At 39.8% G+C, this 20,333-nt stretch overlaps 1 protein-coding gene across 3 annotated transcripts in view; it reads left to right on the forward strand.

The window, feature by feature from the left end:
• tp53bp2a (tumor protein p53 binding protein, 2a) overlaps nucleotides 1-20,333 on the forward strand; it is a 43,179-nt gene that overhangs the window by 11,539 nt on the left and 11,307 nt on the right. The window contains exons 3-12 of one of the 3 annotated variants that reach the window (XM_041789086.1): nucleotides 7,971-8,118; nucleotides 9,185-9,298; nucleotides 10,784-10,854; nucleotides 12,675-12,776; nucleotides 13,957-14,131; nucleotides 16,078-16,259; nucleotides 16,355-16,519; nucleotides 16,741-16,779; nucleotides 18,435-18,482; nucleotides 19,664-19,847. In XM_041789086.1, coding sequence (XP_041645020.1) covers nucleotides 7,971-8,118; nucleotides 9,185-9,298; nucleotides 10,784-10,854; nucleotides 12,675-12,776; nucleotides 13,957-14,131; nucleotides 16,078-16,259; nucleotides 16,355-16,519; nucleotides 16,741-16,779; nucleotides 18,435-18,482; nucleotides 19,664-19,847 — 1,228 coding nt within the window. The remainder of the gene's footprint in view (nucleotides 1-7,970; nucleotides 8,119-9,184; nucleotides 9,299-10,783; nucleotides 10,855-12,674; nucleotides 12,777-13,956; nucleotides 14,132-16,077; nucleotides 16,260-16,354; nucleotides 16,520-16,740; nucleotides 16,780-18,434; nucleotides 18,483-19,663; nucleotides 19,848-20,333) is intronic. The other 2 variants (XM_041789087.1, XM_041789088.1) reach the window with 2 other exon arrangements.

The following is a 20,333-nucleotide window of genomic DNA, read 5'->3' on the forward strand; positions in this document are numbered from 1 at the left end:
TAGGAGACTTTTAGAGTAGAATTGACCCTCATAGGGAGATAGCAGCCTGTCAAGGTGGAACACAGAGGTTGGTAGACTGCCATGTCTTTTAAAAATAATGTAATTGTAGGATCTTTCCTGTTGCAATCACTGCCTTTTACCCCTCTGTTTCCGTGCTTTGCTCCATCTCTGCATTGCTCATGTTTGTTATCTGAACAATCAGTGGGAGTGCCTCACACACCGACTCAGCATTCCTTCTTCTAATTGGCTGAGGGTACAGTGTTGATCTTTAAACCCGTCTCTGAGTTTTCTGTCTAAACAACTGGAGAGTCTTGAAAAGCCTGTTCCCCTCAGACCTGCAATCAATGGCATCTGCATCAGGGCCCCTCTGGCCTGGAATGGGAAAGTGATCCAAATTACACGGCAGAGGGCCAAATCAGCATCTTAGTGGCTGTAGGCTTTATAGCTGATATCGTCGTGTACACCCCAATGTTTTGCAGAATAGCCCTTCAGCCCCTATAAAGACTGCAGCATATGCACCCTAATGGAGAAAAGAATCATTGAGAAAGACACCTGCTTTAATGCAACAACCTAAAACAGCTGATACAGTACCTGCCTTTGTGTTTTCATGTCTCTTTTCAACCTCTTCGTCTTTCAGTAGGGTGGGTCAAGTACTTGTTTCCAGCTGCACTCACTCTCACACACTTCTTATTACAGCATCTGTTGTCAAAGGGTTTGATGTTTCAGCCTTTCATGTCCAAGAGACACACTCTTGTCTGTGTTATTGTGTCAAGAATTTATGTTCTTAAGCCTGTGCCACTGGCCTTCAAGTCCTAAGCCCATCCAGTACTCGGTGGTATGGGTTTTAACACCCTAACCCTGCTACTGAATAGTGCAATCTGCTTATTAGAAAGAATACCTGCATACTGCAAGGCCTTGGTTGCACAAAGGATACTCTTTATAAAACTTAAGGCACAGTGGCTGAAGCCCGGCTGCAGGCTATTGAATTTAAGCTTACTATTGTAATACTGAGCCAGTAGTCCGTTGAAAGGCTATATTTTTATATAGCGGATTAACTTAATCCCTGAGATATAGCCCCAGTGCCCTGGCCTTATAGCAGCTCTGCTCTGAGAATATCTACAGTGCAGGCTGCAGTGTGTTAACCGTCACATTTCTTTCACACTGCTTTGCTATAATTGTCAGTTTGCAATTCTGTGCCGTCACATCAGGTCCAAACCCTGTGAGACAGCGCTTGACTGGGCTCGTGCTGTGATGGAGCAAGAAATCTATCGCTATAATAGCAGAACCCAGCAGTAGAGGCAGCGCGTCCCCTTCTCCTTCCCCTGGGCGATCTCTGGGCTCTGTCTCAGGTAGGAAGGAAGAGCGATTCAGCAGTTCCTTCTGTCATCCAATCTGATATACAGACATAAAGGAAGTGAAGCATGTTTTTGTCACATGCCACCCAAAATGGTCCTTTCTACCTCCCTAAGTGCCTCCTCATCACAAGCCTTTGTTGTACTGTTGGTCTGTTCTGAAATTGACTTATTATGTTGCTATTGGGCCATTTAATTTTACTCGCTGTTGTATCTATGAATATTTAATGAGCTCTCTAGATGTCTTGCTGAGCCAAAGCAGGAAGTTGGGCACTTTTCCCGCCTGCTTGTTGAGGTAACACACTTAAGGAAGGAAGTCTTATCTCCTTAATCAAGCTGGCAGAGGCTATAAAGTGGGGCCAGTCATTATAAAGCCAACTATGTGTTAAAACCACTAGGTCACTTTTTCTGTCATACTGATAGTCAGCATATCCAAGTGTCTATTCTTGCATATAAAATAGACTTGAAGTCATTTAGTTTGCCCAAAAATAAGGTGTCATTTCAGAAGGGAATGTTGTTTACAACCCAATTCCAAAAAATTGGGGTGGTGTATACAATTTAAATTAAAACAGAAGGCAGTGATTTGTAAATCTCATAAACCCATATTTTATTCACAATAGAACAAAAATAACATATCAGATGTTAAAACTAAGAAACTTTAATATTTAATGAAAAATATTACCACGTTTTAAATTTGATGGTATTACCACATCTAGGAAATGTAGGGACAGGGCCTTGTTTACCGTTATCTGGCATCCCCTCTTCTTTTAACAACAGTCTGTAAACATCTGGGAAGTGAGGAGACCAGTAACTGAAGTTTTGGGAGAGGAAATACTTTTCAGCCTTGATAGTGCCTTCCTGGATCTGGTAGCTACCCATGCTATCAGCACAAACACAACCTCATACCATCAGACATGAAGTGTGGACTCATAACAAGCTGGATGGTCCCTCTCTTCTTCAGTCCACAGGACACTGCATTCACGGTTTCCATAGAGAATCTAAAATTTTTATTCATCTGACCACAGAACAGTTTTCCATTTTTCCTCTGTCCATTTTAAATGAGCTTTGGCCCAGCAAAGACTGCAGCATTTCTAGATCAGGTTCACATATGGCTTCTTCTTTGCATGATTCAGTTTTAAGTGACATGTGTGGATGGCACGGTGACCTGGGTTAAGGGACAGTGATTTCTGGAAGTGTTTCTGTGCCCATGCAGGGATTTCCAGTACAGAATGCTTGTTTTTAAAGCAGTGCTGCCTGAGGGCCAAAGCTTCTAATATTGACCTTTGGCTTTGTCCCTTGTGCACAGGCATTCCCCCAGATTCTCTGAAATCTTCAGACGATGTTATGCACTGTAGATAGTGGGAGATTCAAAGTCCTCGAAATTTACATTTTTGATTGTTCCACAATTTTTAGACCCAGTTTTTTGCAGATTCGTCAACCTCTGCCCATGAAAGATTTTGCCTCTCTAAAACACTTCTTTTATACCTAATCATGATACTGATCTGCTGCCATTTAAAAAAATTACATACAAATGCTCTTCCAGCTGTTTTCCTTTAGAACCTCTTACTTTTCCTGCATTTTGTTACACCATCCCTACCTTTTGAGATGTGTTGCCACCATTAAATTCAAAATAAGCTATTATTTTTCCTGACATAGTAATGTCTCACTTTTAACATCTGATATGTTATTTATTTTGGGTTTATGAGATTTGCAAATCATTGCATTCTGTTTTTATTTAGATTTTACACAGAGACCCAACATTTTTGGAATAAGGGGTGTATCATCGTACACAACTTAATGAAAAGCCCTTGAGTATTGCAGTTAGAGAAGATTAAAAATGAATCTATTAACCTTTCACTATCATGCTAATTTTGATTTTACCAAAGCAATATGCAGATTTCCAAGAAAATTGGCCTGATAAACTTAATTAATTATGCATGTTTAGAACATGCAAAATATCTCAACCCATAAAGAGTGACCACATGCATTAGATAGATGAAGGTCAGCAGCAAACTGCTAGCTCATCTGGATCGGGGCTTAAACTGGGTTGTGGTGGTCCTGGATCATTAACTTTAGTGCTGAGGAGAATTGGCAGTCAGTGTCAGCAATGCCACCCACAAGACTCCATTCCTCTCCCATCAGTGTGTCTGTCTTCTCTCTCTTTCACTCTTGCTCTTTCCCACCCTCCACCTCTTCCTCCCCCCTCTGTTGTCTCTCTTTCACTCTCCAAATATTAACAGGGTCATTTGAATGTCCTACATTGCTGGGAAGTTGTGATGATGTCAGCTGCTCTGTGCCGATCTCTGAGTGGCTCTTTTGAAAAATGCAGTGTCATTAAATTGATACCAGTTAGGATTTTCTCTTAAATAGCAGCTATAAAAGTTAAATTTATTGTGTGATTCAAGCTAACTTTTCACCAAGTATGGTAAAACTACTCAGATTAGCAAACAGGAAAGGAAAAGCTTTTGTTTTGTCTTTGTTCTCAAGGGTGGCCTCTTCCAAAAAGCTGTTCTTCTCTGGCCAGTGATGAACACAGGGGAAATGTCTGTTTAAGGCCTTCTGTACTGTAGATTAATAGGAATAATGACTCACTGCTTACTCACTCTGTTGATGGGGATCTTTCATTTACATCCCAAGGGAACAAACTAGTTGAATCAGGTCCTCTGAGTCAGCCATCCCTTGTTTCAACCTTCACCTATTCACAGGGAAAAAACCTTCCCAGGTTGTGAATGTTGAATTTCTGAGAAAACATGTCACCTGCCCACTCATTCTGTCAGCCTCATACGAACAAGAAACAAGAAATAAAGCCCCTTATCTTGAGGCTGTTGTGCTTTTGCTCTGTGCACCCTTCAGTTCAAAAGTAACCCAAATACTTTTGTTTTGGCATTGTGGCTACAGCTGCTCTGCATGCATACCCCCAAAAGCCCTTTGTGCTTGTGACCCTATTGACCTGATGTTCCCACCATGAGTACTCTTGTAGGCAAAACCATTCACAGCATTATGGGAATAGAAAAACCTGATAGTCTAGCCAAGAGGCTCAGGGACCAAACAGTGATATTTTTCAAGAATTTCCAGGCCTTTTTTATTCTTGGACTGTTCTTTTTCTATTGCAGCACTAGCAAAATCTGTCTTAGGATATTACAGTGGTAAAACCTGAGGTAACAGCAGAACAATTCAAAGGTTTAAGTCATGCCCCTTCCAAGGTCTGCTATTTTATCATTTTGTTTTTAATTTTGACCTTATCAAAGCTCCTTTTCCTTATGTAAAGTGAGACTTCAGATGGGAGGAGATTCCAGTAAATCTTCATGAATATGAGTATCAGATCCCACAGATGGGCTGCTTTTCACTATATATTTCAGGCAGTGTTATGATTGGTTTCAGAGTGTCATAGAAGTAGACAATTCACTCCCAGAGGTGTATTTTTGAGTTGTTTATAAAGACTTTTGTCTAACAGAGGCCTGCTTTCTTTCATTGAGCTACACATCCAATGGCTAGCAGCATAATTATGAGAAAAGCTATATTCTATACAGGTATGTTTGTAAGCGATATGCTAGCTGCCAAAGTTTCATTTAAGAATGTGACTGGAATGCCAACACCAGGAATGTTTACTGCGAGATAGCTCCACTTTCAGCTCAATTTCAATGTGTTTATTTTTTTCTGTAGAGGCTGAAGGCTTCACATTCCACTTCTATCAGTGACAGCTTCATTCAGATAGTTCATTTCCTTTTAGATAGCCCTAAACCAGTCTCCAGTTCCATCTATCAGTCACACACTGACATGCACATCCACTATCTCCAGTGTCCTCAGTAGTCTGCCCCTTCAGAGATTTTGGCAGGGGTATTTTGTGTGTGTGTTTGAGTGTGCAACAGAAGGATCTCTCACAGTGGTGACAGCACTAGTTAGCAGTTGGATGGTACAGACTGAAATGGAATTCTGGGGGCTGGCCTGCTGCTTTCTCTGTTAAAGAATGAGTTTGAAGACCGATGCTGCTACTATCTGCTGCCCATTTCAGACATGCACCCATTAATATTCACCTGGCCACCATTTTAACCTACCTGTCCCAGTGTTAAAGTACCCTGTTGTTTTTTGCACTAGCCATGGTTGAGCTGTTTTTTAAGTTATGGTTTGAAGTCCATGTGTATGAATGAGCTAGTAAGTTTGTAACTGAAGTTCTGTCAGTGTTTGGATGTATCATGGATACATGAATTTCATCGTAAGTTGTCAAACATAACATCCTGGAGGGACATTTTAAATTGATGTGACCAATCAGTGAAAATAATTTTCCTTAATGCAGTGTTTGTCACAGCGTTGTCTTTCATGTCTACCAGCCTCTGACACACTAACAGCTTAAAATAAATTTTGTTATCTGAGGCCTTGTCCACATGTAGGCGGGTATTTTTAAAAACAGAGCTTTTTTCTGTGCATTTTTGACCTTCTGCACTCACACAAATGACATTTTAGGTTACCGAAAATGCACCTTTTGGAAATTCGTCCAAACATAGCATGTGTGGATGGGTTTATTTTTGAAAAAGGAGGTGGAATACTTGAGTTTTCAAAAATTCCTGCCTACGTGTGGACAAGACCTGACACAAATCCACAAATGGCAACAAAAATGTTTGGAAAATACAGCAGAGAATTTTTATTAAGTAATAAAAAAATCACCTACATAATGTTAAACAGTATTAAAGGTTATTTAATGTTACAATGTCCTTTTACACTGAAATGTTTTCTGCAGAAGGAAAATTGAAGGAGTAAAATCAAAGTCAGCATACATTTCTGAGGGTTGTGATTTATCTGGAAGCAACGCCAACACCGTACTGCCACTAAATCTTTTTCTTCTTCCCCACCCTTTAAGTTTTTTCCAACTTTCAAAACATTTATTATGACAAACATAGGACTTTATACCTTCTAAAATCTAGGTGTAAGATTTAAGTTGCAACTTAGGACTTCGCTGGAAATACCTCAGCTGGTGCAACACCTTAAATGTTAGTAGTTCCAACTAGGCTTTATTTGAACTTTACAAAGAACTTAGTGGTGCAATTTAGTATTAGTCCCTTTGGGTTGAAAGTCATAGCAGCGTCAATATTAAGCTGGACTTAATAAGATTCTGTGTCACTTAAAATGAAAGAATCTGTTGCAGGCCTGCTATGGGTTGCACCAGCCATGCGTAAGTTCAGACATAGCCTAGTTTGAATATAAGTTCTTGCTTAGGATAGAGTTTACACTCTGTGAACATAGATAGCTCGATGTCACCACTCGCTGTTGCTCTTGTAATATTTCTCTGGCTCCTGGTTTGGGGTGTAGGCTTAAGTTATTACTTCATCAAAATTCTTTGTCATATTTTGCATATGCTTTTGGTGCTGTTTGAAGATTGACAGCCGTTGGCAGAAGTTATTTTCAGCCATTAGCTGTTTATGAGACAATTAGACACAAGAGGCAGCACTGTTACAGTCACTGCATCAAAAATACTTTTCACTGATTGGTCATAAAAAGAGAAAACTGTTTCATTGCTTCAACAGTATTTTGCTTAGTTTAGAGGAGTGGTTTTCACACTTTATTTGCCCAAGTTCCCAAGGCTGAGCCAAAATCTCAATGCACATCTTATTCATATCCATGCAAAATAGCCATTTCAACATTTTAAAATATATGTAGCTGTTGCATAACTGTAGTAACAACACATGGTTATACACGAACTTCTGGCTCAGAGCAACCCAAAAGTTAAAACTTCACTAATTTTGATGTTAAGTGAGGGTTTCTTTTGCCATTACTGAAGATAAAAATTCAGCATATCTGGTGCTACTTTTAATAGTATCTTAAGATAAAAGTTGTCATATATTGAAACTTAACAACTTTGAAAGATCGATTCATTGGTTGAATAATGTCTGAAATGAATGTTGATAGGTTATTTTAAGCATTGCATTAATAAGGACAAACAATTTCACAAAGAAAAAGTGAGCCATTAAATACATTCTTATACCTCCATTTAAGAATACTGTAATGAATTATATACTGTATATTAGTAATTGTCTTTCTGCTCTAAATTAGTTGGAAAACACTGATCTTGTGTTCTTTTCAAACATAAAGTAGTTGTGTAAATGTTCATAATACATTTTCCCTTAGAGTCAACCAGTACAGAAGAGTTAATAACTCTTATAAAAGCATTCACAATCATCAGAAGGGTCTTCTTTCATGTCCAATATCCACTCATAACTGTGGATTTTATAAAACAAGCAGCAGTATTATCTTTTAATAATGTCTAACCACCCTGAAAATTAGTAGTTTCACTTTTTTGAATCTCCCCAGGCTGGCAGTGTTCATCTTCAAAGGCTAAATAAGTTTTTAAATCCAACAGAGCAGCATGAGCCGTTATAACATTTATTTTAGCACTTTATTATCCGTCTCTGCCTCTCTGTAGAGGGTGCAAAAGGATGGCGCAATGACATAATGCCATGACTTTAACACACCATCACTAAATCACAGGGGAATAAGTCACCTATTAGAGGGAATTATCTTGATCACTTTGCGTCACCTGTGATCCTCTATCTTGTGTTGTTATTTAACTTCCCTATCTAATCTGCATGTCTATCTGCCCCTCCCTCCCCCGCCTGCTGTCCCCAGATGTTCCTGACAGTGTACCTCAGTAACAATGACCAGCATTTTACTGAGGTCCCCGTTACCCCGGAGACCCTGTGCCGTGACGTGGTGGAGTTGTGCAAGGAGCCGGGGGAGACGGACTGCCACCTATCTGAGATGTGGCGTGGATCTGGTGAGTGACAGTGTAATTGTTATCCATTGTTATACAGGAGAGTTACAGTCGCATGTTGTTGTTTTCTTTGTGGAGTACGCCTGCATCCCCAGGGACAAGAGAGTCAGTGTGCAGACACTTGTTTGTCTTCTTCCTTTAATTAGAGGGAAATTGCTTTTCTGAAGTCGGCCATATATGGAGATTAGCTGTGTGGTCAACTGCTTGGTGATTTCTTTTTGAAGGGCTTATCTCTTCTGCAATGCAAATGAAGTAGAGCCCATAATCCGTGCAATAAACAATCTTCCAGATATATCCCACAACTCTCAAGATTTTATGCCTTGCCCATTTTTCCCCATCTGAGTGTCAGAGGGTATTCAGAATCAAAATTCAAGGAGCCAGGCATCCAAGCTGTTTCCATGGTGATGCTGCCATAAGGATGCAGAAAGTGCCAATTATTGTGTTGAGTACTTCCACAAGTAGTCTGAAAGGAGACACTTACTGCAGAAAAGATTGTCTCATTTTGCAGCTGATGCTTCCTTCAGACTACCAATGACTCTCCTTGAATACAGCAGTGACATTTTGTGTCAAAATTAGATGCAAAGCTATTTATAACCTGCATATTACAGATGTAACTGATTTGTTTTTCAGTCATGCCACTATAATAGATCGCTCTCACTGACCTCTACTTGACTGTAGTGTGTCAATCCATTTGTGTAATGAAATGGTCAAACGCAGCTTGAAGGAAATGTCTGAGGAATGGATGATGAGCCCTTTGGCTCAGTACCAGCCAGAATAATTGACAACATATCACAATGGTTTTCCCAGAGGTCATTTCTCAGTGAGATCAACTAGATGCGGATGGAGCTGATGAAATGAATCTCCTTTCAGTGTAGGCCAGTAGTGTCAGGTTAGTGGTTAGACTGGATTCAAGAAGCAAACCTCACATGGACACCTGACCTACATTGGAAATTTCACAAGCTTTAACCTTGCCAAGCTTGATTTAATGAGTATTTTTTTAATATTGACTTATGGGTGTGTTTTTACCTCTCACTGGAGCGTTGACGTCTGTGGTGTGTTCCATCTGCAGAGCGAGCTGTAGGTGATGGGGAGAGGATGCTGGATGTTCTCCAGCGTTGGGGACAGCACAGGGCAGAGGTGCGCTTCTTTCTGCGTCACAACCGAGCCCCCAGCAGGGATTCAGGTAAGTGTCTTAACCAGCACAATAAATACAACAGGTAATAAAGCATGGTGCTATATTGCCTTTTTCTCACATCTAAGAGACTTTTCGGAAAAACCACTGTTCTTAGACAAAGACGTTTTGGCACTAGCATAGTAAACTCCAGAGATGCCTGTGGCCTTTGAACAGGCACGCCCCCTCTCAATGTTTAGCAGTTTACTTTTAACAGCCTGCTGGAAGCTGGAAATAACCAGACCACCTCTCCTCCACTGCAGAGGTTTGAAAAAGGTAACAACTGCCTTTATCCAGGGCAGGGTTTTACATTAGTGGGCCTCAAATCCAGAACAAGCCATATTTAGTCATACTGTTGGAGAGCAGGCTGAATGCAGGGTGTGTCAGTGACATCGTCATAAGCTTGTTACTTTTCAGTTTTCTTAAGAACACAGAAAACTCAAGTATTTTGGTCGTGCGGTATCCTCTCAACCCCCGGTTGCGTAACTTAAGCCCTTTTACCCCTCACAGCTTGAGTCTGGCCCAGGGATTAGATGGCTGTTTTCCCTTCCTGTTATCTTAGCTTGCTCTTGTTTTCCCACACTGTTAGCTTAGCGCTAGTAAGTCTTTGTGACACAGTTTTTGCATCACCTTTTTGTCTTATTCTGGTGTTAAGAATACAATTTTGAAGGATTTTAGTACCTTTTTCGTCACTGATTTTTGCATATCATGTCTTCTGTTATTTGCTTTAACTGCTTTATAGTTGAACTTGGCATCAGCCCTCCAGTAGTAATGAGTTAAATATTGAAAAGTACAGTCCAGGCTTGTTTTTTAACATTAGGTTAGAGGATAACATTTTCTCTGGAGTATTAAACTTGCTGAGTGATCTCCCATTAAATTTCATAATGGCATTTACTGAGTGTTCTGTTCTCACTAGCTCTTAGCATGTGTTTAACATGCGTACTGTATGTCAAGGGTCATCTAAAGCCATTATGCAAGCTAAAGGGCTTTGGTCATAGGCCAGGGCTTTAAGGATGAGATCTGACGCCCCCAGCCCCCCCGGATGGTCAGCTGTCAAATGCCACTAGCATGATTGGATAAAAGTGCATTCATGTAGACAGACAAGCTCACACGCGGTTGTGAGACCCACAGCCAGACGGTTATGTATTACGTTAAATCCTGAGATTATTGCAAGTCTCAAAGAGAACTGATCCCAGTTGTTTCCCAGAGGAGCTAAGACCATTCCGCTCCAGCCAGTCTGTGGCCTGGCTTTTCCTGATGCAAACCTTCCTCTGCACAGAAAGCTGTACACCTGAGTGTATAACCTTGTTGGTCCGAGACAGTGCAGGCAGAAAGGCCAGGGGAAATTTCGGTCATTTTTCTCAGCTGTCTTTAAAGGCCAGTAGTTTGTTTGTTTGCTCTCTGTTGCTTTGCTTTTATCTAAAGCAGTCAACTTTTATAAAGCTCTGCGGTAGATCATAAAATTTCATGGCAATTTTTTTCTTGTTTTATACTCAGGGGGGTCAAGAGGCTCAGAGCCGAAGAGAAATGGAGTAAAAGGTCCCCCAGATAGAAGAATGGAAAATGGGGTAAGTCATCTTTTTAACAATATGTGAAATGTGTGCTGCTGGATGCTGCCCCACTCGTGTTTGTTTGTCAGTGCTGGAGAAAACATAGTGTAACGACAGATTTACCAGAGATATTTTCCCACTTTAAATGTGATGTCTATGTCATACACACAATTTTCTTGTTAATTGTATGTATACAGGTTTTTTCCTGCATATAAAACTCTTTGGTGCCCGCCCTCGTCCTATTTCATTCCACCACTGGCCTTTGACAAAGTCTGGCAAGTGTTTCATGAAGAATACTGTTTAGCAAGGACAGCACTCAGTGAATATGTCATTTCTAATTGGTGTTACGGTAATAAGTTGATTTGGTGGTTCTGTTAGCAATCCAGTGAATCTGTAAAGTTGAGAGAGGTCTGGCTGTAGACCGTACATCTGTTGCCCACATTCATTTGAGACCGTGTCTGTCAGAACTGAAATACACGGTAAAACAAAAGTTAAAGATGAAAACCTGACCTGCAGTTACAAAATGTTTGATTTAGTCCAGTAAAAAGTCAGCTTACAGAAAAAAAGCTGCCTCAGTGAAAACACTGTCATGCAGCAAGCGTTGCTTATGAAGCTGCACTAGCTGCTTAAGCTACGTAGATAATTTAACTGCATTGTAACATAGCTAACCTTAAAGTTCTAACTAAGCTGAGCTCACAATGCAGCTAAGTAAGCGACATAGCAACAGTAGCTTAAACTATGTTTGTCAAAGCTCAAGTTTCTAAAGCTACCTCAGCTACATTTGCTTATGTAGTAACGTTTATTACGTACCTAGCTTAGCTATGTTAGCTTAGCTAACAAGGCTAAAGTAAGCTGCCATTCGTGTATCTTCTTTTAAAACATGATTTAATCCTGGATCCTCTGATCTTTTTCTCTGTTTTATTTATGAAATGTTGCTTGGTAAGTAATGTTTGCGTTGTTGTTCTTACATGAATGTAATTATCAGATTTTGTTTAGGAAAATAAGGAACTTTGAAATTCATCAGTATAGCATACATACCAAAGTTGTTTGGTGCAAACAACTCAGTCTGCATGGCCAAATAGCCAAGCCACCATGCCTGTACTCCACCTGGTCTCTACTTGGAGGGACCACACTAACCAGCATCTCCTGCGACATTTACTCTTACTATTGACAAGTACCTCATACAGTCCCAATATAAAAATACTGAATTATTCCTTTAACTGGTTTTACTTATGAATTTATTTTAATGCACCTTCATACAGCAGTAGCAATTTACTGTTAAGCCGCCATGGCTCTTTGGGATGGAAAATGTCTTAATGCATTATTATGTAGATGTTGATATTTCATTCTCACAATGTGGGTCATAGGTGTGATTATAAAAAACAAAATATAACCTAGAATAATGTTTTGTTTACTTAACAGCTCGCTGGCTATTGCCCCAGGGATGCTAATTAATTCAGCTCACAAAAACACCCTTCGGTGTATTAATGCAAATAAAAATTTAATCAAACATCAGCACTCTGACACAACTGTTTATATAATTATTAACCTGATAATGTCATCCTCTGGGTGATAGACGCTGCCTTAGAAATCCCGCCATCCTACTTTTTCTCCTCTTTGAGGGTTTGATAAGAATGTAAAGGATTTTAGTACCTCACTCATTTTCTTCTGTCGTCCGACATTTAAAAATAAATGTCTGTTGTGGTGTCTTTTGCCTTTCTGATCTCGAAACTACACTTGTCATCTTTAAATAGATCTGAAATGACTCTCAGTGTAACTTATATAACAACCCTAGTATTAATGAGCTCTCTTTGGTTCCTCAATCTATCCCCACCCAGGTGGCGACCCCCCGCATGGACATGACATTGGCTGAACTACAGGAGATGGCTGCCAGACAGCAGCAACAGATTGAAGCTCAACAACAGCTCCTCGCTTCCAAGGTACATATAGTGGAAGCAGGAGATGAAAGGAGACTTGGGAATTGGTGGAGAGATGGGTGGATACAGAGGTTAAGTGCTACTGATGAAAGTAAAAGCTAGAGGATGAGAGAAGGAAAACAGAAAAAGATTAAAGAGAACATTATAGCGAAAAACTAGGGTGATGGTAGACAAACAGGAATCACTAATACACTGCAGGAAATGAAGATCCAAAGGTAGAGTCCTTGTTATGGTTGTGACAGGCAGGTTAGATGAACTGCTGATGACTGCAGGTGCAGTGTTTATAATTTGAGAAGCCTGAGACAGCTGCCTTCGTTTAGTTCTCACTCCACAGTACTTGGCTGGTATTTGAAGATGTTTTTTCTTGCTTTGGACTTGTTTCTCCTTTTGCTCAGGATTTATTAATGATTGCAGGAAGACATTTGACAGAAAACAGGCTTGATATAATTAAATTCTTGGCTGATCATTCCTCTTCCCACGCATTTTTGGTTCCTGCCAAGGTACCTTTAAATGGTTCCATTCTGCTGATCCAGACACATGTACTCTTTTAAGATAACTCTAAAAAGTTCAACTTGTGTTTTTCTCTTTGTGCTGTTCTTAAAAATATGCCTCCCAGGCTACAACCTGTGTCACCGGGATGCCTTAGTATGTGTGACTGAGGATGATATAGCAAGTCAGAGAATTTTTCTTTAAGCAGTCTAGTAAAGTTGCACAAGCGAAGTAAACAGACAGATATTACTTTCAGTACACATTGTCAGGAACTGCTGAGGATACACGCTGCACGGTGCTCATTTTGGAACCAGTTTGGTGAAGCTTCTCATGCTTATTGTACACTGTGTCATAGTTTTAGACTGACTGCTGATTTTGAAAGTTGAACACTGCTTAGCTGAAAGAGATGTTTTCTTAACTCCATGTTTAATCAGCCATGCTAATATAAAATAAATTCCAAACAGCCTGGAGGAGAAAAGAAGTTCTACCCTCTCAACAGCTTTTTTACTGCTACCTCCTAAACAACTTTATAGGAAGTGTACTTTAATGTCTTGCCTGAGGGCTCTTGGACAGAAGCTTTTCAGAAAAGCTTACTCAGCCATGTTTACTCAAAAAGGAAGTGTACAGGAATGTCTTTAATTATGTTTCTGACATTTGCTCCTTTCTCCTTTTTTTCCTGTCTTGTTTTTTTCAGGAGCAGCGGCTACGCTACTTGAAGCAGCAGGAGCAGCGTCAGCAGCAGCAGGCCTCTGAGCAGGAGAAACTGCAGCGTCTTCGAGAGAACATTGAGAACCAGGAAGCTCGGCTCAAGAAGGTCAGGGCCCTCAAGGGTCAGGTGGAGCAGAAGCGCCTTAGCAATGGCAAACTGGGTAAGTTTATAGTTATAATACTAAGCCTGAATTCTTTAAATATAGAGGATTGGGATTTGATAGAATAAAATATGATTATGTCCTCAATGTATCTGAGTTGTCATAACAACAGAATATTAAACCCAGATATGATACTGTTTAAAAGTAAAATACATCAGTATGCTTCATTGATACCATGGCAGCAAAATTAGAGCTGGGCAGTGCATTTGCAGACTCTTGCACACTTTCTAAATTGCTCCACATTGGCAACATTTTTGCACTGTTTGGTGTATTCATCATTTCTCTTCTATCCACCAGTCCTTTAAAATAGATGCTTTAAAAGTATATAAAGAGATTCATTATTTGTCAAAACTATCACAGGGTTCCTGAGGATGCTTGAAAAGTCATTGGTCTCATTTTACCAGAGGTCTAAAATTTTAGAAGGCACATTGACTAAGACTTGTCTGAGTCTGTATTAGTTTTCTAGTCCAAGTTATACGATTCAGAGCATTCTTCTTTGTGTATGTGAACTTCCATGTAACAATTGACAGCATTTACATGCATGTCTGTGCAGAGTCTCTTTATGAGGTCTATCTTGCATTTAATATCTGAAAGTATGCACTTTTAAATAGGCATCAAATACAATTTATTTTTGAATACAGTCTGCATCATAAATCAGCATGCATTTTTCTTCACAGGAAGCTCACACTTATTAGTCAAACTCTTTTAAATCAGGTCACTACGCCTGATTAACATTTGTTATGATGACTATTATTGTACGGCATATAGATAGGATAGAGGCATTAAATGTGCCAGAAGTCATCAAATTTGGGTATTTATGACCAAAAAATGTATTTGTCCCAAGCCAATTGACATTTCATTAACAGTATATTAAATTAAAAAAAATCAGCCCTGGTCTGGTGTACTGAGAAACCTCACACACCTTTCATTTTGACTGTTTCCTATGCACAAAGTGGTATTAATTTTTCTCAGTTCAACTTTTAAAAAGGTATTAAAAAGTTTTAAATTTGATTTTCAAAAGTTTGTTGGAACCCTGTATCATTCATCAATGTAAAAGATGTTTTATGTTTTAAAAAAGCATTGCAGGGGTGCGCCGGTGGTCGAGTGGTTGAGGCGCGCACCATGTACGCGGGAGACCTGGGTTCAAATCCGGCCCGTGGCACCACTTCCTGCATGTCTCTCTCGCTCTCTTCCCTGTCTCCGACTCTATCCACTGTCCTCTCTCTCTAATAAAGGCACGAAAAAGCCCAAAAATAAATCTTTAAAAAAGCATTGCAGTATACAAAATTTTGTCAATCTAATGGCAGTTTCTGACTGGATGGCAGATGATCACCATGCCCCACACACCTGATATGTATCTCAGGTGCCAAGCATCTAGAGAATAGAAGTTTCACATGTTTTTTACTGTGAGTAATGCGCCTCTTGGCTAAAATAGCCAGGAAAATGATAGAGAGCCATATTTACCTCGTCTTAGCAGATACGTATGTCCATATCAGTAGAATATGTCACATGCAACATCAACACAGTACAGTAAGACTTTCTGTTTATGCTTTTCAAAGCTGGCATTTTTTTTATCAAGATTTATATTTGGGCTTTTTGCCTATTTTTTTAGAGATGGGACAGTGGAATAAGCCGGCAACAGGGATCAGAGAGTGGAAGATGACATGCAATGAAAGAGCAATATAGACCTGGGCCATCTTTAAGTCTTTTTGTACAGAATTCGTTTATTTTAAATTTTTCCTGGCTCAGCCATACAATAAATCAGTGAGATTTTCGAGGTAAAATTTATTAAGAAAAGCAGGGCTATGACAGCAGCCTGATGCAGCCAACATATACCCCGTCTTTAACATTTGTTACCCTTGAACGTCATCATTAGATGTCTTCTCTCTACCTATTGTGACCCCCCTCCTTTCTCCCACTCTTCCTTGTACTTTCTTCCTCTCTAGTGGAGGAGATAGAGCAGATGAACAACCTGTTCCAGCAGAAACAGAGAGAGCTAGTGATGGCTGCATCCAAAGTGGAGGAGCTCAGCCGACAGCTTGAGCTACTTAAAAATGGCAAAATGGACAATTTCCATGATAACCAGAGCTCTGTGGCAGAATTAGACCGTCTCTACAAGGAGCTGCAGGTATGCAGAAATAGAAATGTAAAATTTAAAAGACCACATTAATCTGAGATGTTCACATATGTTAAGTTTATTTTAATTTTTGTGTCTTGTCTCAGCTAAGAAACAAGCTCAACCAGGACCAGAACTCAAAGTTACAGCAGCAGAGAGAGACTCTGAACAAGCGTAACCTTGAGGTGGCTTCCATGGACAAACGCATCAGTGAGCTCAGAGATCGGCTGTGGAAGAAGAAGGCAGCACTGCAGCAAAAAGAGAACTTGCCTGTAAGTGTAATCATAGCACAACATATCAATATAACCTAACACAGATTCCTGCCACAGATCATATTTATAAATTTATTCTAAATTTATTTATAAATAACTCAATTCAGGCCCACTGTGATGCTTAACTTCAGATAAGTGATGGATTTGGTTTTGATGAGAGCTCCCTCTAGTGGCCTTCTTAATAAAGGCTGTCTGTATGTTTTTTTTATAACCTCTGGTAGCCTCAGATGCCCTGGCATGCAGAGCTCACCCATGCCGATGTAAGGCTTCTTACCCTCTCTATCTTCTGTGTGGGAAAACCGCCTCACTTAAAGGAGAAGACTTCTCTCCTTTCTTTTCCTTTCTTTAAGCTCCTTCTCTGAGATGTAGCTGGTGGGGTTTGATCGTTGTTTTGATCATGTCACGGAGTTGCATCCGGGTTTACACTTCTTCACTCAGCTGTGTTTTCAGTCCCATTTGGCAGAAACAACTCCTGCAGATGAGAGAGGAGTAATGAGCGCAGGCTGACATCACAGACAGGCAGGAATGTCAGGGGAGATGTTATCTTTTTCTGGGTGCACGCTTGACACAAACAGGAAAAGACGAATGACTAGATTGCTAAAGGCACACAGACATCTCACTAAAAACAAGGTTTTCGAAACATATTTATACCAAGAAATAAAGGGCGAGATTCAACATGCAGTGAAAGCAGAAGGAGGAATAATTCAGCCTTTGTACTGGAGGTGTCTAATGGGTGTCAACATCTTGGCTCTGAACTTGCTGAGTCCTAGCTCCTCTGCTCCTCTCTCAGCTTTCCAGAAGTTGTTTGGAACACATGTTGCCATGGGACTATAAATACTAGTCAACAGACCCATCTATGAAACACACTGGGGCAAAAAAAAGACAAGCTACTTGAAGTTGAAAAATTGTGTTCGGAGGAAGGGAATGATATTAAAAAAAACACTAAAATCTTACTGATCTGAATTGATTGATCTGATTTTGAATAATCTCATTAACTACAAGTTATTCTCTAAGTTTCTGTCCTCTGTCAAGTCATTTCTCTAATTATTTATCCTGATCAGAATAATTTCCTTTCAAAAATGAAAGTTTTTCATTGACCTTCATTATTAACTTTCTCTTTCAAACAAATTAACATTCAACCAATTTATTGTAAATATTGTTTTTCCATTATTTAATCCTGATTCATAACTTTTCCTTGCAAAAATACATTTTATTGTATTCAGGGTTCTCTTAATTGTGTTTCTTTATGTATTTTAAGTCCAAAAAATGTAGTTTCCATAATATGCAGCATTTAATGTTTACTCAGCAAATGCAGCACTGTGCACTAGATCTAAATTGCCTATAAGTTTGAGCATAAAAAATTAATGTTATAATGGAAATCTAACATATTCATTCAACACTCTGCTGGAAACCCTTTTAGATATATTAGCAATTCTGTCTGTAATGCAGCTTTAAAGAACCGTAACTTTTTTATGTCCTCTGACACATACAGTATAATAAACTAGGAACAGAGCAGTGAAAGGGGGGCATGCGTGTGTGTTTGTGAGCATGCTGGTTGGTGTGTGTGTATGTCTGTGCTTTAGAGATGAAGGCCTGAATAGGCCCTAGTGAGGAGGTGATTTGCCCACGCCCTGCCTGGAATCATAATGAGCGGGCCTTTTTCACACTAGCACAAAGACATGCTCCATCCAAGCTGCTCTCTCCTCCAACCAAACAGCAAGCGCCTGGCTGACATCACCCAAAAAGCACGTTTCACCACACTGACTGAAGAGAGGTAGCCTAAGAGCTGCCAGTTTTAAGACATCCAGCACATAGATCAGGAAACACCTAAGAAGGGCTCATATTAGATTAGAAAAAGGGGATTATTTGGTATTTTGAACTGCTGTTGCATGTTTGTGCTTTTGTTTTTTTCAAGAATGGCTATCCTGGTAAAGAGAGGGCTTCAAAAGACACTCATCTTCAGGTAATTAAACTAGCATTGGAGCTAAACTTACGTGTCTCTTTTCTTTCTGATCTGACCCTTTGAGCATGACTTGGCTTATCAGATTCATTAGTTGGATGGGCAAAGTGAGCCATGCTCATTTGGCTTGAAAGTTCATCTTAAAGTGGCAGCTGCTGTCATTAGCTGCAGAAAAAGGGGTTGAGCTCTACTTTTAGCCCAGGCTATCTATTTGCACCCTTATATAAAGTTTAATTGAAACAAATTCTATACTCTAAGATTATGTTATGAGTAAGAAAAAAAGTTGGTCATATTTCTATTAAAATATCACATGCTGCAGAGATTGTACTGTCCTCAGACCACTCACAACTTTCCCCATTTTTTTAAAATCTCCTTATATCTCAATTGTATAATTTTCCACTTTTTTAAAAGTACCATACTTCCAAAATAAGAGGGATTCAAGTTTTATAATCATTAACCCATAATCCACATATTTTCTTGAAACAATGGAGATATTCAATTATGACTCAACTGACTCATAAGACATCTTAATACTAGTGTGGATTGTTTAAGGCTGGACTTTCTCTCACTCCAGTATTGTTTCATTTTTCAATAACTGTGTGGTGATTTATAGCAATCATAGACCTTCAGGGTCCTTATGAAATGGATTCTTATACCTAAACCCCCTAACCTGCCATTAGATCCACAGACAAGTCAAATTCCACTTATCCTAGCCTTCGATACATGACATAACACTCGCAGAGCTCTCACATCAAGAGAACCATCATTAGATTAGAACAATGAAGAAGACTACCCTTAAAATGTTTTCACAATTGCACAACAGCCATACTAAACCTTTTGTTCTGACTAAAAACATATGCTGCTCTGGCACAACCTCAGGGCAAAGTTTACATTTTTGCCACTCTGGTGACAAGGATCTTAAAGTATTAAATATTTCCCACCAGTTTTCATCCACCTAACAATTTGTTTTTGTGTTATGTGATGACGGATCAACTCTAAGAAGGTGCTGCAGACTTTTCAAGTTGTTATTCAGTCACACTATTAACAATAATCTCAGCATGCCTTCTGTATTACTCATTTTAATCTCAATTCTCAACACCAAACCACTGAATAAAGTTTCAATGACCTTTTTGCTGCTCTGTCTTTAAGTATTTTTTTTTTTCCCCTTCTTTTTCCCTGTGCAGGTGCCCTCTGATGGCCAAGCCGGACAGCAATCAGGTCCATCTCGCGTGGCGGCAGTTGGCCCGTATATCCAGTCATCCACGATGCCCCGGGGACCAGTGAGGCACGAGCTGCTTGTCAAACCAGCTTACCCAGACGGCACTGCCACCCTACCATCCCACGACCCGCAGAGCAAAGCTGGCACAGGTGAGCAACTGGAGAATATGCACTATCTGCAGCATTTCCCCTTTTCTTTTTGAATGTGACCCAGAACTCTGCAAGGGAAGACCAGGAGGCTGGTCTGTACCTTGTTCCATCAATCATTCTACAAACTTTCCTAGCAGAAAAATTCAAATGTAAAACTTAGATTAATCAGTACGATTAATAAGGAACCAGAAAGTGAGTTGTCTTCATTGCTTTGCGTATAAAATCAAAATAGTTGGATACATTTTTTAGCTGAGATGTGACCAGACTGTCCTGCACCCAGCAGGAGCAGAGGATTCTGGGGTACCTGCTGACTGTGATGTCACTCTGAGCTCAGAAGGTAGCAAGTTACCTCCTGGATGCTGTGTTGTCACTTAGTGTTGCTGAGCTTGAACATCACAACTTTTTTATCTTTCCTTCACATACTCTCTTTAGAACTCTTTTCATGTTTTGCAGTGAGTGAACCAGTGTTTTTATTGCTCTGGTGTG

The sequence above is a fragment of the Cheilinus undulatus genome, linkage group 6 (assembly GCF_018320785.1).
Source record: "Cheilinus undulatus linkage group 6, ASM1832078v1, whole genome shotgun sequence".
Classification (NCBI taxonomy): domain Eukaryota; kingdom Metazoa; phylum Chordata; class Actinopteri; order Labriformes; family Labridae; genus Cheilinus; species Cheilinus undulatus.